The sequence below is a fragment of the Camelus dromedarius genome, chromosome 5 (genome assembly GCF_036321535.1).
Source record: "Camelus dromedarius isolate mCamDro1 chromosome 5, mCamDro1.pat, whole genome shotgun sequence".
NCBI lineage: Eukaryota > Metazoa > Chordata > Mammalia > Artiodactyla > Camelidae > Camelus > Camelus dromedarius.
Window position 1 is genome coordinate 93,850,181 of NC_087440.1, and position 26,693 is coordinate 93,876,873.

At 66.0% G+C, this 26,693-nt stretch overlaps 2 protein-coding genes across 4 annotated transcripts in view; both read left to right on the top strand.

Moving 5' to 3' along the window:
* The window catches only part of MTA1 (metastasis associated 1), a 33,881-nt gene extending 20,942 nt beyond the window's left edge, over positions 1-12,939 (top strand). Inside the window, exons 7-21 of one of the 3 annotated variants that reach the window (XM_064486349.1) lie at positions 184-301; positions 3,277-3,379; positions 4,080-4,179; positions 4,763-4,951; positions 6,384-6,458; positions 6,679-6,737; positions 7,122-7,237; positions 7,494-7,645; positions 7,738-7,927; positions 8,036-8,125; positions 8,936-9,088; positions 9,211-9,246; positions 11,879-11,910; positions 12,063-12,214; positions 12,319-12,939. In XM_064486349.1, the coding sequence (XP_064342419.1) occupies positions 184-301; positions 3,277-3,379; positions 4,080-4,179; positions 4,763-4,951; positions 6,384-6,458; positions 6,679-6,737; positions 7,122-7,237; positions 7,494-7,645; positions 7,738-7,927; positions 8,036-8,125; positions 8,936-9,088; positions 9,211-9,246; positions 11,879-11,910; positions 12,063-12,214; positions 12,319-12,466 (1,713 nt within the window). In that variant the 3' untranslated portion in view covers positions 12,467-12,939. Of the gene's footprint in view, positions 1-183; positions 302-3,276; positions 3,380-4,079; positions 4,180-4,762; positions 4,952-6,383; positions 6,459-6,678; positions 6,738-7,121; positions 7,238-7,493; positions 7,646-7,737; positions 7,928-8,035; positions 8,126-8,935; positions 9,089-9,210; positions 9,247-11,878; positions 11,911-12,062; positions 12,215-12,318 lie in introns of those variants that run through there. The other 2 variants (XM_064486350.1, XM_064486351.1) reach the window with 2 other exon arrangements.
* A 3,654-nt stretch (positions 12,940-16,593) lies between these two features.
* Positions 16,594-21,818, top strand: CRIP2 (cysteine rich protein 2). The gene is made up of 8 exons (XM_031454487.2): positions 16,594-16,706; positions 19,721-19,815; positions 19,908-19,965; positions 20,311-20,451; positions 20,525-20,593; positions 20,692-20,786; positions 21,087-21,144; positions 21,225-21,818. The coding sequence occupies exons 1-8, from the start codon at positions 16,664-16,666 to the stop codon at positions 21,290-21,292; spliced, it is 627 nt and encodes a 208-aa protein (XP_031310347.1). The 5' UTR covers positions 16,594-16,663; the 3' UTR covers positions 21,293-21,818.
* The last annotated feature ends 4,875 nt before the right edge of the window (positions 21,819-26,693 follow it).

Here is a 26,693-nt window from a genome sequence, read left to right on the forward strand (position 1 = left end):
CTGTGAGCTCTGCGTCTCTGGGCAGGTGACTGTCCTGCGTGGTTGTCAGTTCTCCCGTGTGCGTGTCCTCCTTTTGCGCTGACCCCCCCCCCACCCGCCCCCGGGAGCGCGGAGGCAGCCTTGCCCCTGGGGCTCTGGGCCAGGCCCCGCGCGTGCTGACGCTGCCTCTGTGCTGTTTTCCAGGACTTCTTCTTCTATTCTCTAGTCTACGACCCCCAGCAGAAGACCCTCCTGGCTGACAAGGGAGAGATTCGTGTAGGGAACCGGTACCAGGCAGACATCACCGACTTGCTGAAAGAAGGTAGGTGGGCAGGCCCCTCAGCAGCCCCAGGCAGGGAGGCTGGCAGGAGGGGTGGTGGCTCTGGAAGTTTTGTCTGGGCAGCAGCCCTGGGACCCCGAGCAGGACGGGTCTTCAGGCCCTCCCTGGCTACTCCATGGAGATTTTGTTTCCTTTTGGCATTTGTTTTCGTAACTTTTCAAAAGCATTTTTCCTCTACAAAAAACTTGTTCGAATGAACCTGGCTATCTCACCGACCTCTGCAAGTGGGGGGCACCGTCAGTGAGACCGCCGTGCACGGGCGCACGCTGGTGGGCTTGATCCCTCCCAAGCAGTGCAGGCAGGAGCGTGGACCCGCAGTGACTGGAGGCCTGTGGCGTCTGGCTGGGGCACGGTTCTGGGGTGAGGCCTGAGCTTCACCTGCTGGGTGTGACCGGCAGCGCGCTGGGCCCTTCGGGGGCTGCGTGGAGGAGTCTGTGTCCCCGCTGTGTGCAGCTTGGGCCCCGAGCTGCGGCTGCGCTCCGGCAGGTGGGGTTGACTGGTGTCAGAGCCTCTGCGGGGTGCAGGGGTCCCGCACCCAGAGGCTGTGCAGGCGTGGACACTCACCTCTCCTGCTGCCTTCAGTCTGTGTCCTTGTTTCTAAGGACTTCCTTCAGACTGTGGGGCGACTGCTGCCTCCCTGTCCCGTGCTCCCTGCACGGCTTCGTCACCGCTTTCTGCTGACTCGTCACGAAATTGCCATGAAACAGGCCTGACGGCTGAACTGCCCAACGGGTTGGCTGCGGGGCCGCCTTAGTGCCTTGTTCTCGTCCAGCCTTTACCCCTCCGTGAAGAGGCCGGTCATCCCTGCCTGGTGCCGGCCTGCAGCCACTGCCGGGGGTTCCTGGGGCCCCGTCTCCCTCGGGGCCTGCCTGGGACCTGCTGCCTGGTCTGGGGCCGTGGCTCTCGTGCCCGCAGTGGGCTCCCCCCGCGTCTGGGGGCTCCCCGCCTCTGCTCTCACGGCGCCTCTTCGCTGTGGGACGCCTGACGGCCCTGAGTCCCGTCTGGTGTTCTTCCACGGCCGTCGGGTGTTGGCCGGTGTGCGCGTGTCCTGTGACGTGCACGTGCCAGGCGTGCCCACGGGCACCTGCTTCCTCCCGTCGGTGGGTCTTGCTCTTCGCCCCTTGGGGCTCCTTCCAGGCTGGGGGGGCGCTGCGCCAGGCTGATGGGAAGCCGCGTGGCGGGGGGCTCGCTGGGCAGCGTGGTTCCCACCTGTTCAGGTGCGTCTGGCTCCGTCCTGTGCAGCCCCACCCTGTGGCCTCCCGCCTACCCGGAGCCGGCCGCTGCTGCCCAGGGGTCTCCTGGCATGGCTTCTCCGGGGCCTGTGAGCGGCCCACGCCCCTGCCGCGGGTGCAGCAGCGCCAGGGCCCCACTCCAGGGACTGGCATCCTCCCGGGGCCCCATGGGGCTGAGGGTGAGGGGCCTGTGGATGGCCACACCCGTTGGGAACTGGGAGAGGCCCTGTGGGGACGTCAGCGGGACCTTACTTCCCCAGCAGCCCTGGGTGCCTGGTGGAAGGCGCACCTATGGTCTTGGGAGCCCCAGGGAAGCCCCACCACCTCCTGGGCCATGGTGGGAGGAGGGGTCGGTGTGGGCTCGACCTCCTATCTTCCCACACCTCCTGGAGCCCGGGCCTTTGCCAGCGAGTGAAGCCGCACCCCTGCCTTTAACGCGTGTGAAATCAAAAGTCAACGCCCGCGAAGGCTGGCAAGGAGCGAGCATGGTGTAGGGGGACAAGTGCAGGGGACAGGTAGGGCCAAGGGCCACAGCGGGCTGTGCTTGAGGCTCTGGACTCAGCTGCCCGGCAGTCGCTGGGGGCTGGTCGTGGCCCACAGACCACGGATGCCAGGAGGTGCAGGACCCCAGGCGCCCAGCTGCCCCCTAGGAAGGAGCCCACCCCTGACGCTGAAAGCCCCACCTGCACTGGTCCTGCAGGCGTCACGAGGTGTCTCCCCTTGGAGCGGCCCCCAGGACCCACCCCCTGAGTCTGCCCTGCTAGTTTGCCGAGCAGGGCTTCTCCCCCTGAGCCCCCAGCCCAGCACCGTCTGTGGGGCCTGGGGGCTCTGACCTTCCCTGTGGTGAGGGGGCAGGTGTTTCCTTGGTGACTTGCAGCCACGCCCAGCCACACTTGATCCCGCAACACCGGGGTCCCCTTGGGCTCCCCGACGCTGTGAGGGTCGCATCCTGGGTCTGGAAGTTGGTTGCCACCAAGAGCAACAAAGGCTGAGTGTGGACATGACACGGCTGCCACCAGGAAGCCGCCCTGTGGGCCTCCCCCTGAGCCTGGCTGCACTCGGGGCCTCGTCTGGGCTCTGTGAGCGAAGGTCCCTCTGTCTCCCCCTTGCTGACCGTGGAGCACACGGCAAGGGACACTTGCGCCGGCAGCGCGGCCAGGGCCTCCTCCTGAAAGGAGAGATGCTCTGAGACAGCCTGTGGCCCCGGCGTGAGTGTCTGCACTGTGTCGATGTCAGTGTCCTGGTTGTGACTGGCCCTTGGTCACATGGGTGCTGCCCCTGGGGGGCTGGGAACAACGGCCCTGACCCTGCAACATCTCGTAACAAAAAGCCTGATGGATCGAAACCAAGCTGCTTTCGTCCATTTGCCCAGCTGGCTGTGCTCCGCCAGCCTCCTGACGGCACCTTCTTCGGCTCCTCCACCAGGACCGCAGCCCGCCAGCCCCAGGCGCCCACTGCGCACCACTGTTTGCAGAGGGGAAGACCCGTCATGTGCCGAGCTTGCCTTGGAGCTGCGGCCAGCAGCCCCTATGTGCACGCACCTGTGTGTGTGCCCGGCCCCTGGGCTCGCTCCCAGCACTGCAGGAGGGCATGTGGCCACCCCCTGCAGGAGCAGCCAGTCTCGGTGACTCCTGGGAGCAGGCCGACCCTTGGCCCCGAATGGCCTTGACGGGAGTCTCGGAACAGCCTTGGCTGGTCTCACCGTGCGGTGTTCCTCCCTTGCAGGTGAGGAAGATGGCCGAGACCAGTCCAAACTGGAGACCAAGGTATGGGAGGCACACAACCCGCTCACAGACAAGCAGGTCGACCAGTTCCTGGTGGTGGCCCGGTGAGTCCTGGGCCAGGACGACCGTGCCGTCCCTGGACCCTGGGCACAGCTGCTGCCCACTCCTGCAGCAGGCGTCAGGACGTGGGGCCATGGCGTCTGTCTTGCAGGGCGTACCCCAGCGAAGGGTGTGGGAGGTCAGAGGGGCCAGGCCTCTGCTGTTGAGACCGCTTTGCAGTTTCCAAGGAGGCCAGGCAGGGTCCTGGCCCTTCCCTGGATGTGGAGACGGCTCTTGGGGGCTGCTGGCTGCAGCTGTGTCCCTGTGGGTCCTGGGGCAGCTCCACCTGCCGGCCCCTGTACCCCAGGGGCCGCTGCCAGCAGAGGCTGAATAAGACTGTAGGTCTGGGTGAGGCGGCTGCAACAGATGTGGCCTCAGAGACCCAGGGCCTCACAGGTCCCTGGGCTGGGGCAGCAGAAGGGAGCCCCCGAGAGGCACGGGGGCCATGCGTCCAGCAGGCTCCTGAGTCCTGTGCCCTGTGCCGTTGGAAACAACGTGGAAACGGGGTCCTGAGCATTAGGACCTGGAGGCTCTCTTGAGAAAGGAGAGGTTTACAGAAAACCCAAGAGATGACGGCCCCGTGCTCCAGACCAAAGGGCTCCGTCTCAAGACGGCTGAGTCTGGGCTCATCTTTATGTGTCCTGGTCGGTCTGGCCGCCCCTCCTGCTTGTCCACTCCGGTGCTCAGTGTCTCTCCTCCCCCCAGCTCCGTGGGGACCTTCGCCCGGGCCCTGGACTGCAGCAGCTCAGTCCGACAGCCCAGCCTGCACATGAGTGCCGCGGCCGCCTCCCGGGACATCACCCTGGTAAGTGGCCACTGGATGGCCAAGACCAGGGGCACCCACCCCCCTGGGACTGCGGCACACGGGGTTCTGGTTGTCCCGGGCGGTGACCCTTGCTGGGACCTTGTTGTGCAGGGGGCCCTCTTGCTCCTTTGCAGTCTCCTGTCGCAGAGTGGTAGCTGTGTCTTCTGGAAGACGGCTCACCTGCCCTAGGCCAGCCCCTCCCACGTGCACGGCACCTGCCCTGCTCAGGGCACTTCCTCCTGGGGGTGCCGCACCCATAGGGGTGGGGGGACGGTTGTGAGACCTCAGGTTAGTGCCCACCGCCTGCCAGCCTCGGGCCTGGCTGAGCCGCCCTTCCCTCGACCCATCCTAGGTCTTCTGGGAGGGGCCTCCCCACGCTCTGCCTGGAGGCCCTGGTGTCCCCATGCATCCTGGCTGCCCCCCGAGACTTCGCTCTCTCCTAGGCAGGAGGGGTGGCGAGCCCTGCATGGGGCTCCCCCTTGTCCTGTGGCCTCCCAGACTTGGCCTGGGTGTGTCCCCTGCCCTGGGGGGGGGGGTTCACAGCAGAGCCGGGGCCTGGGTGACCCTGCCTCTCCTGCTGCAGTTCCACGCCATGGACACGCTGCACAGGAGCGTGTACGACGTCGCCAAGGCCATCTCAGCCCTGGTGCCGCAGGGTGGGCCCGTGCTCTGCAGGGATGAGATGGAGGAGTGGTCGGCTTCGGAGGCCAGCCTTTTCGAGGAGGCCCTGGAAAAATATGGGAAGGATTTCACAGACATTCAGCAAGATTTTGTGAGTGCTGTGGGGTAGCTTAGGACCCATTTCTCCCCTGAAGGCCACTGTGTCTCCGTGCCCAGTGTCCGTGAGTGGCTCCAGAGGAGACCCGCGGGGGAGCCTGGTGGGGTCGGGGCTGAGAGCCACGTGTGCCGTGTGCTGCCAGGTCAAGGGCCAGTTCTGGTGTCGCCAGGGTCGTCACCAGCAATTGGAACCCCACGCGTGGTTGAGTTTGTTTATTTGGTTTTGTTTGTTGTTTTTCAAGTAGCTAAGTCTCTCCTTTTATGCCCCTGTTTTGTGTTCCTTGAAAGTGTTGAAAGTGTCCACCCAGTGAGCCCGTGGGAATTACAGTGCAGACAGGGCCTGTGCCGTCAGGGACCCCCACCCTGCCCTGAGGGCCCCTAGAACACACTGAGACTCGTCTGAGCGGAGGGCAGCTCCCCGATATGGGGAGGCTGGCGGGTCCCTCAAAAGTGTGTGTGGGTGCAGAGAAGGCAGCCGGGTGGCCAGGCAGCCTGACTAGCAGCCCCGAGGAGGGCCTGGGCCGCAGCGGGCTCACCAGCGTCTAATTCAGAGTAGGGGCTCAGCGGTAACAGGAGGCCGGTCCACGGGGCTGTGTCAGTGGAGCGGCTTCCAGAAGGCAGGTGGGAACCACTAAGGGTGGAGAAGCCGCATCAGGCTGCATGGGTCCCAGCAGCTGTCAGAGGGACCCATGTAGCCCCAGGGGACATGAGGCATAGGCCAAGCCCCGAGAGCCGGCCCCGCTGTGAGGCAGACACACGCAGAACTTGCAAAATCCCAAGCAGAGCTAGGAGACAGGTCAGACCCCACGGGGGCGGTGGGGACATGCCGTCCTCCTGGCCACTGTCACCCACGTGTTGTGGGGCCCTGGCTCACCGTTGGGACAGACCCGGTGGACAAAATGTGGTGTCTGAATTCTCCACTTCACAAGGCACAAGTCGTAGGTGAATCTGTGCAGGGGCAGCACCTAGTGTGCGCGTAGGACGCTGGCCCTGTAGGCAGCGCTGTGAACTCAGCAGCACAGGATGCACAGGCCTAAGGGTCCCTCGGGACTCAGACTCGAGTCTTCAGAGCCCACAGTGGGCGCCTCGACCCAGGGCGCTGGGACTTGGAGCAGGGTTCCCGGGCGCTGTTGGTGGGAGCAGTGCAGCTTTGAGTCCCGGGGCAGGGATGGGGCAGCACGTCCAGGTGGCCTGCCATGTGCCTTGTGCTGGAGAAGGGAGGCTCGGCCAGCAAGGGACGGAGGTGCTTTGGGGGTGTGGAGGCCCAGGGAGGAAGCCCTTGCCGTGAAGTGTTTTAAGAAGTTGGAGTTCGCCCAGATGAAGTGTGGCTTGGAGAAGGGTCCTGACGTAGGCCCTGATGTGCTGGGGGAGGGCACGCCCCGCCGAGCGCACCCCGCCCTGCCTTGATGCGCCCCCTCCCTCCCTAGCTGCCCTGGAAGTCGCTCACCAGCATCATCGAATACTACTACATGTGGAAGACCACCGACAGATACGTGCAGCAGGTGAGCTGCCCACCCTTGCCCGTCCCCTCTCTCCAGGGCCGGGGTGCCTGGGGGGCGGCGAGGGGCCGGAGGCAGAGGGCAGGCGTCCCAGGGCACCCGCTGCTCTGCCAGCCAGGCCTCGGGTGAATTTTAAGACGACCTCTCACGAAGATCTTCCCGAGGGAGGCAGTGCAGGGACAGCACCTGCTGGCCTCCCTGACCCTCTGTTTTGTGTTTTAAGAAACGCTTGAAAGCCGCGGAAGCAGAGAGCAAGTTAAAGCAAGTTTATATCCCCAACTAGTAAGTGCGCCTCATGGCTGCCCCACTCTCCCTGGGGGTGGGTGGGCCCCGGCGGGTGCTGGCGTCAGAGGGTCCCGTGGCACTACCTGCCTAGTGTCCAGGAGCACTGGGGCCTGTCACCAAAGCCCCTGGTGGCCTGGGGTTGGGTGAGGTGGGGTGTGGCTGAAGGCAGGGCCCAGGCAGACGGAACTGGGGGCAGACAAGGGCTGGGACCCCCGCGGGGGCTGCTCCTGGGACTTCAGGGGTGGAAGGCCGTCCGCCCTGGGCAGAGGAGGGCGGCTCCACTGTGGCCAGGCGGGTCCGGGGGGGGGGTGCTGCCGGGGCCCCGGGAGCCACTCACCCCGTCTTGGCGCTCCTGTGACTCCCCTCTTTCGTTTACCTAAGTAACAAGCCGAACCCAAACCAGATCAGCGTCAACAATGTCAAGGCAGGCGTGGTGAACGGCGCAGGGGCGCCAGGCCAGAGCCCTGGGGCCGGCCGGGCCTGCGAGAGCTGTTACAGTAAGTGCCCTGCCCGGCACCCAGGGCGTGCCCCGACCCGCAGCACTGGGCGCCCCTGCACCGTCCCGGGGGCCCGTCCCGGGGACGGGGGCCACACCCTGCCTGGGGAAGCCCTCTCCCGGGGTACGAGGGGGTGCCCGGGCCCGTGGGGACAGGGCGGCGGGCAGGCGGGCGGGTGGGTGACAGCTGTGTAATGCTCTCTGCCGTCACTGGTTCTGCTTAAGAATGCGTCTATTTCCAACTTTGTTGTCCGTAGCCACCCAGTCTTACCAGTGGTATTCTTGGGGTCCCCCTAACATGCAGTGTCGTCTCTGCGCATCTTGTTGGACATATTGGAAGAAATATGGTGGCTTGAAAATGCCAACCCGGTTAGATGGGGAGAGGCCAGGACCCAACCGCAGTAACATGGTAAGTGGGCCCTCCTCCCCGCCCCAGCACGTGCCCCGCGGCCCGGCCCTCAGTCATGGCGCTGTGTCGGGGCCGCGCGCCCCCTTCCACAGAGCCCCCACGGCGTCCCAGCCCGGAGCAGCGGGAGCCCCAAGTTTGCCATGAAGACGAGACAGGCCTTCTACCTGCACACCACCAAGCTCACGCGGATCGCCCGGCGCCTGTGCCGAGAGATCCTGCGCCCGTGGCACGCTGCCCGGCACCCCTACACGCCTATCAACAGCGCAGCCATCAAGGCCGAGTGTGAGTGTCTGCCCTGCAGGGAGATGCAGCGCGGGTGGTGGGGAGGGGCGCGCAGGCCTGGGCAGGAGTCCTGACCCCGGCCCCCACCACGCCCCCGGCCCCCCGCAGGCACGGCCCGGCTGCCGGAAGCCTCCCAGAGCCCGCTTGTGCTGAAGCAGGCCGTGCGGAAGCCCCTGGAAGCCGTCCTTCGGTATCTTGGTGAGCCCGCCTCCTCCATCTCAGCCCGGCGGGAGGGCCAGGTGGCCTGCAGAGAAGCCGCGCCCCTGATCCCCCAATAGGGTCCAGCCCTTCGGGCACACTGAGCCTGCCTGTCTTCCCATCTGCTCTCCTTGACCCTGAAGTCCCTGGGAGTCTGGGTGGGGCACACCAGACCAGCACCCACAGGGGCTGCCCTGTGCCCTCGGGGAGGCCCTCGTGCTGTGTGGGCCCTGAGCACCTTGGCTGGCTTTACCCACCACCCGACCAGCCACACGATCCTTGTCCCGAGGGTTCGGGGGGCAGGGGCAGGACTCTCTGCTTGGCTAAGCTTGGCTGGCTCACGATCCATTGCCCCCCGGAGTGGAGGTGGCTCTCCCTCCAAGAAGGACATTCCAGGACCGTGAGCCAAGCTGCTCCAAGCAGACACAAGTGGCCCTGGCTCCACTTGCTGTCTGCAGTCTCGGTCCTGGGCCTGGCCTCGCCCTGACCTGTGGGAGGAGGTCCTGAGAGGATCCAAGGGCGGGGGGCCTCGGCAGATGTGGCCAGCCCCGGAGGGCTCGTCCTCCCCAGCCCTGTGCATCAGCTCTGGTGGCCCCTAGGTGGGTCTGCTTGTTCGTGGGTGTCTGGAGTCTGGAGCCCATCAGCTGCTGGCAGTCGCTGGTGATCCCGCTCAGTGGCTGGGGCTCAGGCCATGGGGGTGCAGGCCCGTACTGCTCTCTGGGGCCCTGGTCTCCGTGGACCCCAGGCCGTGTTCTCCTCGGTCATGCTGCTGATGACGCATTGAGCACCCGCCCACGTTGCCCCCCACAGAGACCCATCCCCGCCCCCCCAAGCCCGACCCCGTGAAGAGCGTGTCCGGTGTGCTCAGCGGCCTGACCCCGGTCAAGGCGGCCCCCGTCATCAACAACGGCTCCCCCACCATCCTGGGCAAGAGGGGCTACGAGCAGCACAACGGGGTGGACGGTGAGTCCGGGGCCTTGGGCTCGGCCAGCACAGCCTGTGCCCGGGGGCCAGGCCCAGGTCCCCGCCGCGCCGCGCCCGCTGACCGTGTGTTCTCTCCTCTCTCCCGCCGCGGGCGCTGCCAGGCAACGTGAAGAAGCGCCTCTTGATGCCCAGTAGGGGTAAGGCCTGGGGCGCCGCGTGGTGCCGCGTGTGCTGTGCTCCTGGCGTGGCGGCCGGCCGGCTCAGGGCACGTCCAAGGGCAGTCCACGCGGGCGGGGCCGCACCCCGCTGCCCCCTGCGCTGCCCCTCCGGTTCGCCTGTCGCTCGGCAGAGACCCGAGCGCTGCTCTGGCCCCCAACTTGCCCACAGGCCGCCTCTTGTCCCAGGGCCCCTGGCTTGTGGGCTACCCCCCTTCCTGGCCCAGCGCCCGGTCAGTGGACTGTCCTTGCTCGGGTGGCCCTGGCGCCCCCGCCGCCCGCCTGTACCGCCTGCGTCGTGCTGTGACCGCCCGCATGCTGCCAGCCTCAGCTCACGTGTCTGCCTTTGCTGTGCCTGCAACCCCCGCCTGCGCCCTTGCCCGGTGGGGGGCTGCGGGACCCCGGGCCCCTCACAGGCAGATAGGACAGCCGTGGTGTGGCTGGCATGGCGTGGTGGGGGTCCTGGAGGTGAGGCAGCAGTGCCCTCTCCCAAGTCACTGAGGCTATGAAGGTAGTGCGGGATGGGGGGCCGCCATGGGAATCTTACCCCATCGGGCACTGGGTTGGCGCCTCAGGAGGAGGCTTCTGATCATCAGGGTTCCACTGGCGCTGTCCCCTCAGTCACCCAGAGCTTGGGTTTTGCCCCCTTAGCTAGGGGAGGTGTGTTCATGGGCCCTGGGACAGCTCTAGCGTGGGGTCCTCAGAGGGGAGGGACCACGTGGCAGTGAGGGACACGTCAGCCCTGTGGGCCCCAGTGCCCCAAAAGTCAGCCCACGGCAAGACCGCGTCGGGAAGGCAGACAGGGAACCAGGCTGGGGGGTGGGGACATGGGAAACGCACTTGGAGCTCCTCCAGCCAGCCCTTCAGGATAGGAAAGTCAGTTCCAGAGTGGCACCCCAGTGCTGTGGGCCCCCAGCGTGCACATGCCCAGAGCCCTCCACAGGCTCAGGGCTTGAGGGCTGTGGGCCGTGGTGGGGGGGGCTGGCCAAGGGGAAGACCGTGTTTGATCATCTCCTGGGATCTGAGGGAGGTGGGCCAGACATGGGGTCCTGGGGGGTGGCAGAGGGCAGTGGCCGTCCAGCCCAGCCCTGCTCACCTGGGCACTTCCTCTAGGCTGTGTCTGGGAGCCCCGGTAGGCACGTCCTATGGGGTCAGCCAGTAGCGCTGGTGCCAGATCCTGCCGTCTCACTCTGTCTGGACACAGGCTCTCTCGCCGGCCCCAGGCCCCCTGTCCCTCCGCCTCATCCACCAGCCCCTCGATCGGGGTCCAAGGGCAGGGAGCCAGCTGCATCTCAGCCCAGCCACACCCTCCTTGATCAACCCCACGGCTGCCCGCCAGTGGGCTGCCCACCACGACAGGCACCCCCGCAGTGGTCTGATCACAGGAGAGCAGGCGGGTGCTCGTCAGCAGATAGCTTTGGGTTTGGGACTCTCTGTGTAAAAAAAACGCTAATTAGCAGGAGGGATAAAGTCCATTTAGTTCTGTTGGGTTTTCCAAAGTTGATGTGCGGGCGGGTCCTGGGGGCATCAGGAGCCCACTTGGGGTCCTGCGGGGTGGCCGGGGGGCAGATGGAAGCTAACTGGGCGAGGGCCCGGCCCCTGGCACTGCTGGAGCCTTAACTCACTAGCCCACCCCCCACACGCCCACGCTATGCACCCCGCACCCGCCTCCTGGCCCGCCGGTGCACGCACTCACTCCTGATGCTAACCTGTGCTTTCTTCCCCCCGCCGCCCACCCCTCTGATAGGCACCTACCTGGGTAAGTAGTGCAGGGCCCGGGCTGCGGGCTGGGAGCCGTGGCCCCTCCGTCTGCCGGGGGCTGGGGAGACCCCGAGTTAGGAGGCGGTTTCCAGGGCGGAGGGCTGGGCAGCTCTTTTCTATGCTTCAGGAGACAAACCTCGGCCAAGAAGCCCTTTGGGAAGAGCTGGTCCTGGGGGACGTCTGGCTGGGCACATGTGGTGGAGACTAGCTCACATGACCACACCCGCTTACACACTGATATGCTTACGTGACCTCGCACACTCGCACATTGGACTCACTCCACATGCACTTGGGAGTCAGAGGTCTTGGGCACCCATCTGGTGTATGAACCATGACCAGACAAGGTGCTTCCTGAGTCACCAGCAGAGGCTTATGGCTCCAGCAGCCCACCCCCACCCGCCCACAGGATGGAAACGCCGGTGTCCTGGCCGGAGCCTGGTCACTCCTAGGGGCTCCTGTCAGCTGGTTCCAGGGTCAGTGAGGGCGGCTTGGAGCCCTCTGGGCTCAGCCTCTTGGGGTCCGGGCAGTGCTGCCCAGGGGGTGGCCGCCCTGCAGAGAGGTTCTGGCCGGGTGTATTTACATGTGCTGTGTAAACCGGGCTCCACTCGTCCCCACCCCCTCAGGCCAGGGAGGGAACTCAGGTCGAGACTCACGTCCTCGGTCCCCCACTCAGAGCCCAGGCTGGTGCCTCTCCCCCCCGGCTGAGGCGAGGACCAGGGGAGCTGAGGCGTGCCTGATGTAGGCTGCAGCCTTGTGGGGGGCATGGCCCAGGGCTCCTGCTTCTCAGTGGCGGGTCCTCTGGGAGCACGTGGTTGTGGACGAAGGGCCTCAGTCTCTGTCCTTCCCTCGTCAGGTCTGGCGAACCACGGACAGACCAGGCACATGGTAAGAGGGAGAGACCCCTGCGCTTCACATGCTGCGCACACGCGTTTGGGAGGAAGGCTTGGGCGGGAGCATCTGGGAGGCCTGGAGGGACCAGAGGAGGGGCAGGCGGTGGGGAGGCCCCAGGCTGGGCCCTTACGCCTCCGTGGCTGCAGGGACCAAGCCGGAACCTCCTGCTCAACGGGAAGGCGTACCCCACCAAGGTGCGCCTGATCCGGGGGGGCTCCCTGCCCCCCGTCAAGCGGCGGCGGATGAACTGGATCGACGCCCCTGATGACGTGTTCTACATGGCCACCGAGGAAACCAGGTGGGGCCTCCCGGCCGGCGGGCAGGCAGGCAGGCAGGGGGCAGGGGGCAGGGGCCAGGGGCCGCCGCGTCCCCCTCACTCAGGGTCCGTTCACTCGCCTGCAGGAAGATCCGCAAGCTGCTCTCGTCCTCCGAGACCAAGCGCGCGGCCCGCCGGCCCTACAAGCCCATCGCCCTGCGCCAGAGCCAGGCCCTGCCGCTGCGGCCGCCACCCGCACCCGTCAACGACGAGCCTATTGTCATCGAGGACTAGGGTGCCCGGCCGCCCGCCTCCCACCGCCTGCCCGCCCACCCGCCCGCCGCCCGGTTTTGGTAGTGCCCCCGCCCACCCGCCCTCACCCGCAGAGAAACTGCTCCTCGGCTGCTCGGGGAGAAGCAGCGCGGAGACCCGCTCCAAGCCGCCGAGGAGTCGTTCTTAGCTTTGTGTTTACTTTTTGGCCGGAGCGGAGCTGAGCTGAGGAGCCGCCCCGGGCGCCCGCTCTGCACCGTGGGCCTCGTGGGCCGGCCGCAAGTCTTGTTGTGTTCTGTTGAAGGTGCCATTTTAAATTTTATTTTTATTACTTTTTTGTAGATGAACTTAAGCTCTGTAACTTACACCCGGAATGTTAGGATCGGCGTGGCCATTGGCCGGCCGAGCTGCCTGGTGGGGTTGGTCCCTTGTCTTTTCAAGTAATTTTCATATTAAAAAAAACAAAGAAAAAAAAACTCATAAAAACACAAAACCAACCGGCCTTTCCCATGTCTTTGTCCCCAGTCGCTCTCCGTCTTGGACTCCCTTGCCAAGGTGGGTCTGGAGGGCGCTTCTAGCCTAGACTCTCCCAGGCCTGCTGGGCAGTGATGGCGTGTGGCCCACACCGTGCGGGCCTCTGGGCAGCCTAGGGGCTCAGCTGCTCTGTGGGCCCTGGCCCGGCACCCAGCACCCTCCCCTGGGAGCAGGGCTCAGGGTCTCACACTGGGGAAACTCCATGTATGAGACGCTGTGTCTGTCCAAGGCAGGGGTGGCCTGGACCTGGCCTGGGACCAGAGTGGCAGGTGCCTGGCTCCTGTTGGGGTGGCCAGCAGAGCCGGGTCAGCCCGGCCCACCCTCCTGCTCCTGGCAGAGCCCTGCCCAGCTGTCCAAGGATCCCTGCCAGGAGTGCAGGGCCACCGCTAGCAGGTGTGGAGTTTCTGCAGGGAGAGTCTGCTCAGACTTCAGTACATTTTCAGAAATCCTACCTTGGGCGGCCCCCGCACACACCCTGGCCAGGCCCATGGGACAGGTGTGGCCTGGTCAGCCACTCGAGGGCAGGGCCAGGAGGGACAGTTCTTAGGCTGTGCCACCTCCACTGGCCTGGAGAGGGATCAGCTTGGCCCTCCCTGAGGGGGCTTCTGCCTGCCTGAGCGCTGCCTCCTGCTCCCCCAACCCCACTGTGCCATGTAGATATCTCAGCTGGAGAATTAAAATAGAAGCTACTCTGGCCCCTGACTGGAGACAGATAAGGGGAGTCCTGGTCTCCCTCCCAGAGCCTGCCGTGGGGCCCCACAGGGTGCCGGGCCAGAGTGTCAGAGAAGTGGTTGAGCCCCCCCCCCCCCCCCCGCCCCTGCTAATTCTAATCTGCGGTCCTGGTGCCACCCCCGCCCCCACTGCCCCAGGCCTTCGTTGCAGTGTCCGCGGGGGCTGGGAGACCAGGCTGGTGACCTTGAGAAAGACTAGCTTCCTCTGGGGCCTTTTCCAATCCTGGGGTCTGGGGATGGAGTGGGGAGGAGAGGGTTGTCTTTAGGCCCAGATTCTTCCCCCTTCCCCCAGGCCCATTTCTGGCTGAGACCTCTGTCCCAAGTACAGACAGACCCTGAGAAAAGTCAGGGTCCTCCACCCACATCCTACCACTGCCAGGCGTGGTAGGGCCTGGGCTGCGTGTCCCCCTCTGGGGTGCCTGGTGGGTCTGAGCCAGGCCTAGGAATGGGATGGGGAGTGGGCACTGGCTGGGGCAGCAAGGTCCTGGGAACCTAGGAGTGCGATTGCTGGCTCTGCCCTGTTCTGGTAGGCCCAGCAGGTTGCCGCATCATCCCCCAGATCCCAGGGCCTGGCGGCTCACACAGGCAAGAGTCCGCATGATGAGCTCAGCCTGGAGGCCTGCCTTGCCTGGGGCCCCCCACTGTCCCCCACTGAGCACTGCTCTGAGGGCCCTGCGTGTCATTTCCAACGTTACTGGGACGCCAGGTGATTCACAGGGCGCCAGGCCACTGGCCCCAGAGGAGAGACCTGCCTCCACAGCTGGCCACCTGGCCTGGCCACCTCAGGGGCCTGCCTGCTTCCCCTGAACCATGCTGTCCTCATCCAGCCCCACGGCCTACTCACTGGGAGCCCACGGCCTGTGCCTGACCCAGGCTGCAGCCCTCACTGCCCAGGGAGATGGCGTCCGGGGATTTGTGCCCTTTACCATCAGCCCAGGGCCTGCAGCTGGGAGGTGGGGTGCCTGTGCAGCCCCACTCTCCCGTCCTGTCTCCAGGGCACTAGGCCAGGGCTGAATGCCACTCCTTTGCTCCACCCCCCTTCACTCTCCCAGCAGGCCTGGGGCCCTCAGGGCCCCCTCCCACAGGTAGCCTCCTTCCAGAAGACACCTGTGCCCAACCAGCCCACCCTCCACAGCACTACTGCAAATTTTAGGGGCGGGTGGAGTCGGGGAGGCTGATGCCCGGGGTTCCGCTGGAGCCCCCAAGCTGCAGAGGATGTGGCACTGGGTGCCAGGTGGGGGCAGTGGGCCTATGAATTACTCAGACACCGGATGCCCAGCCTGAGCAAGGAGCAGGCAGTGAATAACTGACGTGCAGGGAGCCCCATGCCAGCCACCTCGTTCAAGAAGAGGCCTGCTAAGGCCTCCCCACCTGTCTTCCCCCTGGCTGGCGCAGTGCCAGAGCTGGAGCACAGAGGGAGAGGGGGCCAGTCCAGCTGGTCAGGCGGGCTTGGGGGTGGGAGGAGCACCTGTTTCTGGGCTATTGTCTTCACTCACGGAAATGGCAGTGGCTGAAGAATGTGAGTGCAAGGAGGCGGCCAGGGCCAGCGCACTCATCCATCCTGTGAGCACCGTGTCACCCAGGGCCAGGAGCAGGCGCTGGGGGCAATGAGCAGTGGGGGGCAGACCTCAGTGTTGGCACGAAGCCTCAAGGACACAGGGCAGGGGATGAGGGGACTGCAGCTGGCTGCCCAGGCTGGGTCATCTGAGCTTGTGGGGTCTGTCCAACCGCCAGAGTTGAGGCTCAGCTGGGGAGGGAGGCCTGGAAAAGAGCCTACGAGGAGGTGGCCCCAGGGCCCTCCAAGTGCCCCACGCCCTCTAGGGGTTAGGGCCAGGGTCTACATGGCTTCCGGGTGGAGGCAGGGGTGGGAGTGGTCAGGCTGGCCCCTGCCAGCAGGAGGACTGGGGGGCCCCCCGGGGGAGGTCCCTAGCTCCCCAGCCCTCCCTGGGACCGGGAGGCTGGAAGTCAGATGCCCCGGGCCCTAAGCTAGTAGGCCTAGAGGAGGGGTGCCCAAGGCAGGCGTCCTGGGGGGTGGAGTGGGAATGCCGAGGCAGTGTTGGTGGACTTGGCCACAGCACCTGCAGGGAGGACACTCCGGGAGCTCCCCATCCTGGAGCTCCTCTCCTCCCAGCCCTACGGCCCTCGGCTGAAGGAGCTTGGGGAGGACACCTTCAGAGCCTGCAGCACAGCCCTGCGGGTCTCCTCGCTGCCAGCCGCCCCTCCTCCACACCCTTCCAGTGGTTTCTCTGGCGATGTTTTTGGAAGTGGCAGGCGCCCTGCCCTCCACCCGCTGAGCCTTCAGCACCACTGACAGTGTTAGGCGGGGCCGGGGCGCGCGGCGGGGCTGGCACTGGGCCTGGACCCGGACCCGGTGGCGCGCCCGCCGTGAATCCCGCTCAGATCCGGTCGCGCGGCCGTTGCTATAGAAACCAAGCAACAAAGGGAAGAGCGGCGGTGGCGCGCGGCAGGGTGGGGTAGGGTCCTCCGGGGACCTGGGCGCCAGGACCTTGCGAGGCGGGCCGGTCCGCCGTCGGGGCGTCAGTCTGCGTGTCCGGACGCCGCCCTTCCGGGACGAGGCCCCGCTGGCCAGGACCTCCCCGGTCAAGGGGGCCGCGGACTCCGCCCCACGCGGCAGTCTCGCCGGCTGCCCCGACGTTGCCATGGAAACAGGCGAAGAGCTGGCGGGCCCCTACCGAGGCCACCTTGAGCGCGCGGCCGAGAGGCGCCAGGCCGGTCCGGGTGCCCCCTGTCCGCCCCGGCAGGTGCGCCCCCGCCCCCGGGGCGTCCAGGGCGGCCGGACCCCGAGGGCGGGCTCCCGACGCCCCGCCCCGGCCGCGGAGCCAATTGGCGCATGGGCAGCCCGGCGGGCGGGGCGGGCGGGGCGGGCGAGGCGGCGGCGGCGGCGGCGCGGAGACAGGAGCGGGTGGAGGACACAGGCCCAGCGGGCGCACGGACCATGGCATCCAAGTGCCCCAAGTGTGACAAGACCGTGTACTTCGGTGAGTGCCCAGGCCCGGCCAGCGCCCCGCCGCCCTTCGCGATCAGCTCCCTGCTGCAGATCCGCGCGCCCGTCGCACTACTACGAGAGCGCCTGGCCGCCGCCCCATGATGCGCGGTCCCGACCCGGCTTGCCGTGCTGCCCACGCGGGTGCGGCGGGAGGGTGGAGCGGCGACGAGGTTGGGGCGGCTAATCCCGAACCCCGAAGCGGCCGATATGGGCGGGGTGGGGCCTGGAGGTCAGTCGGGCAGGGGCGCGTTGTTCCCCCCGGGATGAGACCGGATTTGGGGAATCTCTCTGGGGTCGCGGGCGCATCGCGGTCCTCCAGGCGGTGCCGAGCGGGGCGAGGTTAGGCAGGGCAGCACGCTCGCTTGGGGCCCCTCTCGAACGCTCCTGCCCTTCTCGGCCCTTCCACACGGACTCAAGCCCCGCGGACACGTGGCCCGGCCGGCGTCGCCCCCAACCGTGACCCCCAACCCTCACCCCGACCTCTGCCCACGCAGGGCTGGACCAGATCTGGGCTCCGTCTGGACTCAGTCCACGCGGGGGCGACCTTGGCCTCTACTTCCAGCGTGTCCCAACGCATTCCCTTCCTTGGCACAAGTTCCCCCGGGACTTAACTGCGGGTGGGGTGGGGTGACAAGCGAGTCCCCACAAGCAGGAGAGGACGCTGGAGCCCAAGTGGCCAGGCCCCTTTCTACCTCAAGGTTAGAACAGCGGCAGACAGGAGGAGGCAGGATAGGGGCTGTCTCTGCCAGGATGCCCCCTGGGTAGGCGGCACCCCCAGCACTTGTCCATCCACTCCCTGGCGCTCCCACCCTGACTTCTGGTTTACTCCCCCACTTTCCCTCATCCTGGCTGATGCCGCAGAATCCCTGCCCACCCACCCTCCTCACAAGACCCACACAGACCGACCTACGGACTTAGTGGCAGAAGCCAGCATGGCCAGAAGGGCAGGGACGGACAGGGACAGACAGGGGACCCTTCTCTTGTCATCCTAGGGACAGTGGTCAGGTCTGGGATGGCCACAGGCCGAGATGAAGATGGCTACTTGGCTTCCGCTTTGACCAGCGGGAGGAGGAGGAGGCCAGTGTTGTTTGCTGTTCCCAGAGGGGAGGGACCGGATTTGGCCTGGAGTGCTTCTGGCCTGGCTGGATGCCTAGGGGCTTCCGGCTGCCTCCTGAAGCGGGAACCCGCCCAGCCCTCTGTCCTCATCCCAGAGAGGGCTCATCCCTGTAAGGCTTAGGGTGGGGGACACTCCCACAGTCCTCCCGCCAGCCCTACTGCCCACAACTGTGCCCCTGGCCAGGAAAGCTCAGAGCCGGGCCGACAGTCCGGTGGACAACCCGGAAAAGCGCTTCTGCCCACTTGGGCGGCCGCTGGCTCCCAGCAGAAAACAAAGGCAGCTCAGACTCCCCTGGCTTCTGTCCTGGTCTGGAGGCACTCGTGGAGGCAGGGGCCGGGGGTGGGGGTGGCGGCAGCATTCTGCCACCTCCAATCAGGGTGCACCCCAGCCAACACCCCAAGTGTGCACACAGTGGAACCCAGGCCAGGACACCCCAGAGTGACTTCAGGATGCCGAGGCTTTGTGTCCCCAACAGCTGTGCAGCCATGTAGGGGCTAGCTCCCTTCCAAGCCATTATTAGCTCCCATCGATTCTGCCTTCTCTACTGGGCCCGTTGACCTGCCCAGTGGGTCTGAGGGTCATTCTCCTGCCCCCAGGTGGCCACACCCTCAGGGCCAGCCAGCCAGTACAGTGTGGTTCTGGCAGCCCTGAGCTGCAGCTGCCGTGGCCGCCACTGGGCAGCAGGAGAACGGGGAGAGGATGCCAGGCTGGCATGGGATCCGAGCCTGCACTGGGCTTGGCTAGCTTCCATCTGCCCTGGCATGGACGGCGGAGAGACCTGGCCAGCCTGTGTCCCAGCCTCCTTAGGCGGAGTGGCCAGAGGGATCTAAGCCTGTGCTGCCCCCAGGGAAGGGGGTGGCGGGTGGGGGTCCTGGAGGCTGCCTGGACTCACTGCCATCTGACAGCCCCCACTGGTCTTCCAGGGCTGGGGTGTCCTGGTCAGGCTCTCTCTCCCTGCTCTGCCAGGAGGCCTCTCTGTGAGGGGGACCAGAAGAGCCTCTGGTCCTTGGCCTCCACTTGGGGATTGGCCAGATTCTGCCAGGGTGGGAGGGGCCCAGTTCACCAGACCCCCATCCTCCCTGTGCCTCTGACCGGGCATTTTTCCAGTTGGGAGGAATTCCAGCACAGCCCCGACTCTGGCCTTTCTTCCTGCCCTCTCCGCCCTTTTCCTGCTGTGCTCCCCTGGGGAAGCCCCAGCTTCCGTCCATTGGGAGGTGGCCCAGCAGCCCCAGCACCGGGTAGGGGGGACAGGGAGGGCCGCGACCTGACCCTCAGCAGCTGGTCTCAGACCTTGGATGCCCAAGCAGCAGCCAGCCGGAGGCAGAGTAGGGGTGGGGGTTGGCTCTCAGAGCTTAGGGTGAGGAAGCCAAATATAGACAGGCAGGCATCCTGTCCCACCAGCGTCCCACAGGGCCACAGGAACTGCCCTCTCCATAGGGGTCTGGAGGCCCGAGGCCACTTCCCTCAGCAGGAGGGCTCTTCCAACTCCATTAGGGCCCGATTGGAGGGTTTGGGAATGTGTGTGAGGGAGGAATAGGTGTGTGTGAGGGAAGCAGGTACCTAGGAGATGCAGGTGTGTGCGAGGCAGGTGTTTGAGGGAGGGGCAGGTGTGATGCTGAGGGGTTCACAGGTGCTTGAGCTGGGATCCTGTACAAGTTGCCCACTCCAGCCCGTAACCCAGGGTGAGGAGGGTGCCTGCGACATAAAGGGAGAGCAGGACCCCTGAGGAACGGACGGTGTTTTTGGCATAGGGTGGGTGGGCTCCACTGCTCCCAGGTGAGGATGAAGGGGGCAGGGTAGGGGGTCTGCCCAGGACTGGGGTGGACAGAAGGGGTGGCAGAGCGTGGGAGGGCGGGGGCCTCTGGCTTTGACCTCCCCTCCCGCCCCAGCTGAGAAGGTGAGCTCCCTGGGCAAGGACTGGCACAGATTCTGCCTCAGGTGCGAGCACTGCGGCAAGACACTGACCCCCGGGGGCCATGCCGAGGTGAGCCTCCCTGCCCCCACTCCCGGGCTGGGCGGGGGAGCCCGGGCGCCCAGGCCAAGGTGCCAGCCCTGACCCCGTGCCCCTCTGCCCAGCACGACGGGAAGCCGTTCTGCCACAAGCCCTGCTATGCCACGCTGTTTGGACCCAAAGGTGAGCCTGGGCCCAGCCAGCCCCACCCCTAGCCCCGCCGCGATCTGCTCTGGACCGGGGAGGAGTGGCCAGTGTCGGTCCTCCGCGCAGCCCAGACTTGGGGCTGGCAGGGCGCTGGGGGCTGTGGGACACCCCCCTCCCCAGCCTCTCCTCCCATTGTCCATGCTGGCCCTGCCCTGACGGCCCCTCGCGTTCTTGAAGGTCCAGCACCCACCCTCAGTGGCTTTCCCAGAAACCTCCTGCAGCCCACTGGCGCCCTCTGGGTGGGGGCCTTTTTCTGAGAAGTTGGGAGTGGCTGCTACAAGGCCACTGGCCACCCACCCTACAAGGACTGCCACCCCACAGGTGTGAACATCGGAGGTGCCGGCTCCTACATCTATGAGAAGCCCTCTGCTGAGAGACCTCAGGTCACCGGCCCCATCGAGGTGCCAGTGGCCCGAGCTGAAGAGCGGAAGGCCAGCGGCCCCCCTAAGGGGCCCAGCAAAGGTGGGGTGAGCTCCTATCTGGGGGAGGGGCGTCGGAGCGGCTCGGTCGCGCCCTGACTCCTCCTCCCTCCCAGCCTCCAGCGTCACCACGTTCACCGGGGAACCCAACATGTGTCCTCGCTGCAACAAGAGGGTGTACTTTGGTGAGTGGCCGCCCCCAGCCCCAGGCCCTGGGAGGTCTCCACCGGGGGTGGGGGGTGGCGGCCGGCCCTCACCCCTCACCGTCTCTGCCTGTCCCCAGCCGAGAAGGTGACGTCTCTGGGCAAGGACTGGCACCGGCCGTGCCTGCGGTGCGAGCGCTGTGGGAAGACGCTGACCCCGGGCGGGCATGCGGAGGTGAGAGGCCGCACGCGGCGGCGGCTGGACGGGAGGGGCGGGGGTGGGGCGCCGAGGGTGGGGCCGCGCCGGGAGGTGGGGGCTGCCCCCTGGTGGCCAGACTGCAGGCCGGCGGGCGCGCAGATGGTGGGTGGCGTGGCGCCGTCCTCTCCTGCAGCTAATCCTCCAGGTGAGCGGACCTGGCCACCGCTTTGGGGCTTGACGATTCAGGGAAACCTGCGCCTGGACCAGGAGGAAGTGTGAAGGAGGGGGGAGTGAGGAGTCTGTGGACCCCGCCTCACTCCCCCATCCTGTCCCTAGCACGATGGCCAGCCCTATTGCCACAAGCCCTGCTATGGAATACTTTTCGGACCCAAGGGTGAGTGTGGTCAGAGGGTCCGGGATGCAGGGGCCCTCCTCCCCACCCCTCCCCACCACCCTTGCCTCCTGTCTCTGCAGGAGTGAACACCGGGGCCGTGGGCAGCTACATCTATGACAAGGACCCCGAGGGCAAAGTCCAGCCCTAGGCCTCCGGGCCCCCCTGCGGGGCATGGGCCTATCCACACAGGCCCCTGGCCCAGTGCCCACTGCTTGGCTATGTCGGGAGAGTGACCACTGCCCAGTCCTGCCTCGGCACCTGCGTGTCCAGGGCCTGAGTGTTGGGGGCCGAGGCAGCCACGCTGGGCAACCTCCAGAGGCCCATCCACCCGTTTTCTCTGGGTGTCCCCGGCCACCCTTACCCTCTTTTGTGTCCTCCTGGCCCTATGTGTCTCCATGCCTGTGTCTGGGGGCCCCACGTGCCCACGGTGGGTCTTCCTGAGGTGGCCTTCCCACTCCCCCCCTCATGCTGCCCCTCGCCTGCCCCACAGTGTTATTTATGCTCCCGTCACCAGTAACAGCCGCAGCACGGCCTTCACAGTGTTCCAGGGGCTTAGGGCATCCCCACCAGGAGCCCTCTGCCATCTCCCGCCCAGCCTCGCACGCACCCGCCCACCGCCCTCACGACCACTGCCGGAGTTTTGTTACCAATAAAAGATTCTGAGGATCACACAACCCAGCACCGCCTGTGACTGTGGGATGCACATGAATCCAGCATGGTGTCCCTTTGTGCCATCCACAAATCCTTGGGCCCGGCTTCTGGTGGCAGTGGGGTGCCACCTGTTCCCAAGGGTGATGGCTGTACGTGGGAGGGTGGGCGGCAGAGAAGCTCTGGTTTGGGCTGTGGTGGCAACACTGAGGTGGGTAGGCCCCTGAGGTGCTCCTGGTCCCCAGATCTGCCAACAAGTGGGCACTAAAACCAGGAGATGCCAGGACCTATCAGCCCCCAAGGGAGGGGTCATGGCTCGTGGAGGCAGAGGACAGGTGACCAGAAGAGGGTTCCTCTGCAGGGGGAAGAGCAGGTGAAGGGTGGGCAGGGACAAGATGGGTCCTCAGCCCTGGAGGAGCCTGGAAGTACAGAGGGTTTGAGTGGGGAGAGGGGTACTGTAGGACTGAGAGTGAGTGTGGTTGGCTTGACTTGGCCTTGGTGGGGAGGCCCAGGGACAAAATGTGGGCAGTCTGAAGGAGGGGCCTAGGGGCCTGGGTGCTCCTGTGCGACCAGCATGCCTGCAGCTGGGTTTGCAATGTTAGTGGAGCCACCTCTGGCCTCCCCAGGAGCCCTCAGCAGCTCGGGGAAGACCCTGGCTCCGTGTCCGCCTTCTCTTTAACTGCCGCTCCTGGGAAGCCCACCAGAGGGCGCCCCTTCTCTCCCACTCTGGGCGCCGAGACAGAACCCTGCAGCCCTCCCCTCCACCGCTCAGCCCCTCCCCTGGCCTGCTTCCAGCACCACACCCCCAGACGCCTCTCCCTCCCTGGAGCCACGGTCATCCGGGCCTGGTCACTTCTGGGCCGTTGTGCTCAGCACCATAGGTGGCCGTCTCCCCATGTGCCCTGTTCTCCAAGGCCAGCTCTGGGCACCCCAGCCCTTGGCACAGGCCACTCTGCGGCCCACTGTCCAGTACACGGGCTCAGACGTAGCTCAGCCTGGAGGCTGGGCCCATTGTCCTTCGAGCAGCCATCGGTGTCCCTGGGGTGGAGCGGCCGGCTCCGGTGTCTGGTGTCAGGTGTCCGCAGTGCCAGGGCACCCTCCTCCTGGCCAGTCCAGGCGCCCAGCGTGGGCCACAGCAGCGTCTCCCCGCACCTGGCTGGCGCCAGGTGTGCAGCCAGGATGTGCAGGGTGGGTTGGCCTGCACTGGGAGTGGGAGGCGCATGGAGCAGGTACCCCAGGGGCGCCCTGTTTCCACCCTAGGCAGAGGGGAGGTTCGGGCAAGTGCGATGTGCGCTCAGAGGTGGGGCTGGGACATCTCCCCCTCCTCCCCCCGTCCCGGCATTCCTGCCGCCAGGCCAAGGCTCTATTATTCGGGGGTGTTTGGGGAAAAATTCAGACTTCCCTGAGCACCCCTAGGCCCACCCTCGCTGCGGGCTCACGGTGTCAGATGGGAAATTCCTGCCCTCCAGGCGGTGGGGGGCTGCTGAGAGCACAGCCGGGGCCCTCCTTCGGGAGGCTCCAGTGAAAGCTACGTGGAGGGAGACGCGATTTCCCGCAAAACCCGGAGAGGGGCGGTGCCTATTCTTGTATGAAGGGTCGCCAGGGGGCAGGGGTGAGGGGTGTCTGTGTCGCCTCGAGGGAGGATCGCCCGGGCCCAGCCTGGGACGAAGTGCCCCCCCCCCCCGCTCCTCACCCCTTCGTTTCCTGCAGGCTGAGTGTGCCGCGCCTCTGTGTTTGTTTCCGAAGGGTTGTCATGGAAACCGGGGCGGAGCCGCTACTGCTGGTCTCTGCGCGGTCGCTGGGTGCCGCCTGTGGGGGCCGCGGTTGGCCCTACGCTGCCGGGGCTCCTTCGGTGACACCAGCTCCCGGAAGCTTCCCCCCAAGCCAGGTGTTTCCTCGGGCGCCCCATCAAGGTGCAGGGGAGGAGGGAATGGGCGCCTGTATCCATGTGTGCCGCCTTCTCCACCTCCCGCTGACTGGCCTCCACCCCTAGTCCTCCAACCCATGCCCAGCCAGTGAGGCCCCAAGGTGCCATCTAACCATCTCCCTACCCTCCAGAACCCCAGGGCTGGGCGCAGCACTCGGGCCTCCTCCACCGCCCTGCTTCCCAGCAGTAACCCTACCTTCTGTGGTCGGGCTTACCCACTTCCTTGCCAGGACCCTCCAAGCCCCACCTTGTACCCCATCTCTGACCTGGGCCCTGGCTGGTACTCCCAGCCAGTCATCTTTGTCGGGCCTGCTCTGCCTGCAGCTCCCTCTGCCCTCACTTCTCTGAGGCCCAGAATCCTCTGACTCATACCCTAGACCTTCAGCATCTTCCTCCCAGCCCTGCCCAGCTTCCCCTGAGCCAGTGACCCCCGGCCCCGTCTCCACCCCTGTCCCCCGGTATCAGTGCTGGGCAGCCCCTCCCCTGCTGGCGGCTCCCTGAGGACCCCACCCAGCTCAGGATAGGCTCCCCGAACTTCTTTATGACTGGGGGAAGCATGACTTTCTCCTGTTCCTGAGTCCAAGCACCAGCTCACCAGCCACTGGCTGTGGCCCCAGGGGCTGAGTGTCAAGAAATCACCAAGTGCCTGTGACCCTGGCTCTGAGCTGCTGGGAGCTGGGCCAGGCAAGGACTGGCTAGAGGCCAGCGCAGCCAGGTGTGGGCAGCACATTTTCTCAGGGTCTGGCTGGCGGCAGTGGGTGGATTTGGGGCCCATGAACACGCCAAGCTGCTGGACTGGTGAGGCTGGAATTTGAGGCGGTACTGCGTGGGATTTGTCCCCAGGATGTAGAGATTTCTGGAACCCAGGCTCAGCCTGGGGTGGCTGTAGGCAGGCAGAGGCACCCATCTGGCCAAGCCGTGGACCCTGAGTGGGGCTGCCTGAGGGACTTCAAGGTTGTATATGCCCCCATCCCTCCACCCCAGCCCCTTTGCATGCCTTTCCTGCTTCCAGGGGAGGAGAGGACCCCTCCCAGGCTGAGGCCTGGTGGAAAGGATCAGAGCCCAGTCCCCCCCACCACGTCACAGCCACCCTGGGGCAGGACCTCAGGGCAGCCAGGGGGTCCTGAGAGAAAAGCTGCTAAAAATAGGCCCTGGGAATGTCTGAATGTCTGTGACTCAGCGGGGCCTGGGGGAAGGGCAGGGAGGGGTGGATTTGGGGCAGGGAAGCCAGCTCTGTCCCCAGGCTCAGAGGGTGTCCTGGAGCACAAGTTAGTTCCCCAAGGCACCTGGGTGCAGGAACATGGGACAGGCCTGGCTGGCCTCCAGCCCTAGCAGGGGACATCCTTACACCTGTCCACAACCCTCAGCAGGTCCACACAGAGGAGGGGTCCTGGAGACTGGGGCACCAGCTGGGAGGCTTCGAGGATGGTGGAGAGAGGCCTGAGGCCAGTACCACAGTGTGGAGTGGAGTGGATTGGGGCAGAGCAGGGAGGCCAGCCGGCCCTGAGGAGCAGAACTTTCCCTGCTGCAGGCGGATTCCTCTGCCTTGACTGGTTCTCCGGGTGTCTGGAGCCCAAGCCCTGCTGTGGGGCCCCATTCAGGCCCTCTCCATCCAGAATTCTGCTGCAGGGACCTGGCTGGTTGCTGCTGGGTCCCCAGCTGAGTCTGGGTGGAGCTTGAACAGGCAAGGGCGTGGGAGTGTTCAGATAGAGGGTGAGCAGATGGAGGTGGCCTTGGCCGGGCAGCCAGAAGTCCGCAGTGGCCTCCTCCAGGTCTCAGGGCCCTGCATGCCCTCACGCTCCCTTGGTGCAGGGTGGACCTTCTGGGCGCAGAGGCAGCCTGGGGCAACCAGCTGTCCTGGCCACTCTGTCTGTCACACTCCAGATGCAGCCCCCGCACCTCCCTCTGGCCAGTGCTGGGAGGGAGACGAGTGCAGGGCCGTGGGGCAGGCAGCAATGGGGGCTGCACCCTGGGGCGCGCTGACTGGTTCACCAGGTCTTCCATTTCTACCATTTGTTCGTGCCACAAATGCCACGAGTGCCCCCAAAGAGTAATGTAGGGGAGGGATGCAGGGCCGGGCAGGGCAGATCTGGGTCTTGAACTGGCCCCCCCCCAACCCCTGGTGGTCTTCAGTCAGGTTGACCTTGGGCCAGGTCAGTGCTCCTCTTCCACAAGTGCATCCTGGGCCAGGTGAGCTGATGGAAGCAAGAAGCTTGCACCTGGTGGGGCCTGGGTCTCTGGGGAGGCTGTCAGGGCCCTGACTGGCACCTGGCCAAGCCTCACTTGGGGGTGTGCCTGGCCATGGCGGGGGCGGGGTGGGGTGGGCAGGAGCTGTCCACTCATCATAGCTGGGGATGCTGGGGCTGCAGCTTGAGGGGTCCCTACCCCCACAGGCAGGCAGGATAGGTGGGGAGCTCAGAGGAGTTGGAAGGGCATGCCAGTCTGTGCCTGAAGCTTTGGGAGGGTTTCAGGGAGTGTGTGTGCGTCTCTGAGTCCAGTGTCTGGAAAAACCTTGTGTGTACCAACCAGAGGCCGACGCCCGTGGCCCTTGGCCCCCCCCTTGGCATCCTCGCCACACCCGCGCACGCTGTGAGCATGGCAACGGTAATAACAGCAGGGAAGGCCAGGAAGAGAGTCATCACCCTGGTTTTTGGCGGGGGGGGGGGGGCTCTCGTCCTCACTCTGACTCCCAGCGCCAGGCGGGTCTGGAGTCCCATTGTGGAGGGGGGGGGTCATCCCTGGGGCCGGGTGGGTGGAAGGGAGGCGGAGCCTGGCTCACCTCTCCACCTCCCCGGGAGCCCTGGGGGAGCTGCGAGTGTGGGCTGGGCAGAAACACAGAAACACAAGAAGGCTGCTGCTCTGAGAAGGGCCTCGTGCACCCGCCTTCCAGAGATATCCAGGTGGACACACTCACATGTAGATGTGTGCGAAGGCACCCCATCCCAGCCACACTAGCAGACACCCCGTGGTTCAC

Coding starts and splice junctions, on each gene's coding strand:
- CRIP2 (XM_031454487.2), top strand. CDS start 16,664: ATGGCATCCAAGTGCCCCAAGTGTGACAAGACCGTGTACTTCG. Junction 19,966..20,310: donor CACGCTGTTTGGACCCAAAG/GTGAGCCTGGGC, acceptor GCCACCCCACAG/GTGTGAACATCGGAGGTGCC. Junction 20,594..20,691: donor CAACAAGAGGGTGTACTTTG/GTGAGTGGCCGC, acceptor GCCTGTCCCCAG/CCGAGAAGGTGACGTCTCTG.